Raw genomic sequence first — 3,839 nt, 5'->3', positions numbered from 1 at the left:
CTGTAAGTGCTGCTTCAATTTACAGGTTCAGACATCAGTTAAAAAATACTAAAAATGGGCTCCACTGAATCTAAACAATTTACTTAACCAATTTACTTGAAATGAGTTGTGTTAAATAGGGTAACACTAACAGCAAATTACTTATCGCTTGTTTCATCTATTCTAAAAAAAACAGTTTTATTTACTCTTAATGAGTAAATGTTATTTGCTATTGCAAAATGTCAGTTTCACTAACATCTTTATAAAAGACCTCCCCCTGCACATGGCATTAGCAGCAGCCAGAAGAGAAGAAAGGGGAACAAAGTCACATCCGTTGTGAGTCAGGGTTTTCTTGCCCACACTGAGGATAGGAAACTCAGGTGTTAGGGCTGTACCGGGGTCACCAGATTCTGTTACCCAGGTTACCAGGGCTCTCCTACAATCTTCATTACCTGCTTGGACAAGGAATGTCAGTCTTTTGGCTGCCGATGGTGTTAGCTGTGTCCATGGCTGTAGAAGTAGCTATTGGTTATAGATCACAACATAAGCGCTTAGCATAGATGGAAACCGAGCCCATCAAAGGATCGAACGTATTCCTGCTGTAATAAAGTCAGTATACAGGATTTTTATCATCTTGAAATTTCAGGAATCCATTTCCTGCTCATGAGCACACAGTCATACGTGTAAGAAGGCCTAATTTGGAAAATATTTAAACGGAAAATCAGCAAGAGGCAGCTATGGCGGATGGCAGTAACAGTGGTATTAGTGGCTCATCATCCGTGGGAGGAATTGCTAATCCAGCCTCTTTACCACCTGGTGATTCCCAGCTTATTGCCTTGATCGTGGAGCAGCTTAAGAGTCGTGGTCTGTTTGACAGGTTTCGGAGAGATTGTTTAGCTGATGTGGACACAAAACCAGCTTACCAAAATCTACGTCAGAAGGTGGATAACTTTGTATCAACACACCTTGATAAACAGGAGTGGAATGCTGGTATGCACAAAAACCATCTTAGAAATGGACTAAGACAAAGTGTTGTTCAATCGGGGATGCTAGAGGCTGGGGTGGATAGGATTATTTCACAGGTGGTAGACCCAAAACTAAATCATATATTCAGACCCCAAATTGAAAAGGCAATCCATGAGTATCTAGCAACTCAGACAAAAGAGGAGGTTGGACCAGCTCCTCCCCCACCTCTCCCTTCTCCAGAACCAGAAGAATGTGACCCACCAGAGCCTTCTCAAGGGGCTTCATAAGATGATCCTTAGAGAGACGTTTGCTTAAAGAAATACTGCATCTGTAATGCTGAAAAGCTAAAATACATGTTTATGAGAACCGTAGCTTAAGTGCAGGTGAAGGGCAGAAATTAAAACTGGAAAAAGATGGTCAAATTAGAGTCCATCTGTGGGTAGTGTAATAGATTATACACTCAAATATAGGATTTTTTTAAAAAAAATTGTAAATGAAATGTTAGGTTTTTAAATAGTGGATAAAATTGGGCATTAATATGGTTTTGATGCTATAATACTATAGATCATGGATTATTTGTAAATATAAGGCGAATATTTGCATGTCTTTGCTTTAAAAATGTGATATATACATTTTTTAATACTATTGTACCGAATAATAGGTATTTGCATAATGGTATATTTGTTTTGATTCTCAGATCCTTTTTCTTGGCAAAAACTACCTACAATATCTACTGAATGTGTGTATAATAGTCATTGCTTATCACCAGATGATGATCATGTTTTTATGAATTTTGAATAAACTTTTCTTGTAGTTGTATACACTTCCTGAAAATAAATATTTTTGTTAACTTGAAAAAACAAACAAAAAAAAAACATCTTTATAAAACCTTCACTTGTCTGAAACATTTATGACAATTAGTACCAGCCAATGATAAGACGTATTTTAATCACATATATAACTGGTTGTTACAGTGTTTAATCACTGGTCCCTGTACATTAGTAGATATTATACCCCTTTAATAAACTACAGTTGCCCAGATTTAGTGACCACTGACACAGTACTCTGCATAGCTAGCCTGATCACATGGCACATTGACATCACAAAGCCCCCATAGGTACAGAAACTGCCCCTCACACTAGCTATGTGTCTTTTTCTAGAATTGGCAGATGACTCCAGGTCTGTATAATTTATGTAACATATTGGAGGGAAAAATATGGAGAGCCCACAACGTCATTCAATTACTTGTGGGAATATCACTCCTCGCCAGCAGTAGGAGGTAAAGAGCACCACGGCAAAGCTGTTAAGTGTCACTCCCCTACCCATAATCCCATAATCATTCGACCGAAGGGAAATGGAAAAAGAATAACACAAAGGTGTAGAGGTGCCTGAGGTTTACTCAAAAATAACTGTCTTAATAAAGGGTGGGGTCGTGAACTCTCCATATCTGGAAAGAAAGAAATGTATCAGGTAAGCATAAATCTTGTTTTCTTTCCAAAGATATGGAGAGTCCACAACGTCATTCAATTACTAGTGGGAAGTTGGGAACCAATACCCAAGCTAGAGGACACAGATGACTAGGGAGGGATAACAAGACAGACAGACCTAAACAGAAGGCACCACCGCTTGAAGAACCTTTCTCCCAAAAGAGGCCTCAGCCAAGGCAAAAGTATCAAATTTGGAAAATTTGGAGAAAGTATACAGAGAGGACCAAAGTGCAGCCTTGCAAAGCTGTTCCACAGAAGCTTCATCTTTGAAAGCCCAAGAAGATGAGTGTGATGATCTGGTATTGGATCTGTATCTTTAAGTCTTTTTCACCTGACCCTGCCCACAATCCCTTTAAGTAGGTTGAACTCCCAGTATTCAGTGCTTAGTATTTTGTGTATGTCTAGCTGTTTGCTGATAAACCTACCCAAGCTACCTATTTGTATTCCTATACACCATATTTCAAACAAAGAAATTGCAAACTCTCACCAAGAGTTAAAGATCCTCTTTTACAAGAAATCTCCTGCTGCAGCATCAAAGAACAACTTTACTTACAGACAATAAGACCGGTCACAACTGCTGCTGCACCAAAGCTAATTTCTTCCTTACAGCTCCGGATCTCACTGTAAAGGTATAACCTCTTCATAAGCAAATTCCTCATTTGATTTGCATCAACTGTACAATCTATATTGCTTGTGTTTGTACCTGTGGAGACTGAACTGAAACCGGAGTAAAACTCCTCCCACTTTGGCTTTCAAAATCACTAACTGCAGGACTGTCTTTAACACAGGGCAAAAGGGGCAGCTGCCCAGGGCCCAGTTTCTGTTGAGGGGCCCAAGAGTCTAAAAAAAAAAAAAAAAAAAAATTTTTTTTTTTTAATGGTCATACCAGACTGCTGATGTGACATGGGGAACACACACATTCAGTCCTAATACTGTCACAGTCAAAAGTACTCTGCTTATATTTATGTTTTTTAAAAACTGTGCCAGACCGTGCCAGTGTCATGTGATATGCCAAGCTATTGCCATGTGCTGTTTTAGATGTGCACTGTGCAGCACTGAATGCAAAGTCCTAACTCGGCATCCAGCCATTCCCACAGCATCATATAAGGTCCTACTGGGGTTACCAATGTTACCAGATAACTGCTCTGGTGGTAGGGATTCTGGGTAGGGCTGACTGTAGACGCATGCAGCAGAAAGCTGGAGTGGCAGGCACGTGAGGATTTGAGCATCTGTGCAGCTGCATACACTGCTCTATTCAGTCTTGAGGCTGTGTGACTCATCTCACACTGTATCCATGCAGCCTTGGACAGACAGCATCCAGTCTGCTGGTCCCCTTAGCCCTGCTCTTTCTGCTGTGGCCCTAAGATCAACTAACTGAAGTTTGTTAGGGGAACAGTACTTTGTAGA

General features: G+C 40.1%; 1 protein-coding gene across 1 annotated transcript; it reads left to right on the top strand.

Moving 5' to 3' along the window:
- Positions 1-295: 295 nt before the first annotated feature.
- LOC128659380 (biorientation of chromosomes in cell division protein 1-like) lies at positions 296-1,410 on the top strand. The gene has a single exon (XM_053713035.1). It carries the CDS (start codon positions 717-719, stop codon positions 1,230-1,232), a length of 516 nt encoding a protein of 171 aa, XP_053569010.1. The 5' UTR covers positions 296-716; the 3' UTR covers positions 1,233-1,410.
- Positions 1,411-3,839: the final 2,429 nt, after the last annotated feature.

The sequence above is a fragment of the Bombina bombina genome, chromosome 5 (genome assembly GCF_027579735.1).
Source record: "Bombina bombina isolate aBomBom1 chromosome 5, aBomBom1.pri, whole genome shotgun sequence".
Taxonomy (NCBI): Eukaryota; Metazoa; Chordata; class Amphibia; order Anura; family Bombinatoridae; genus Bombina; species Bombina bombina.
This window is presented reverse-complemented; position numbering and strand designations above follow the sequence as displayed.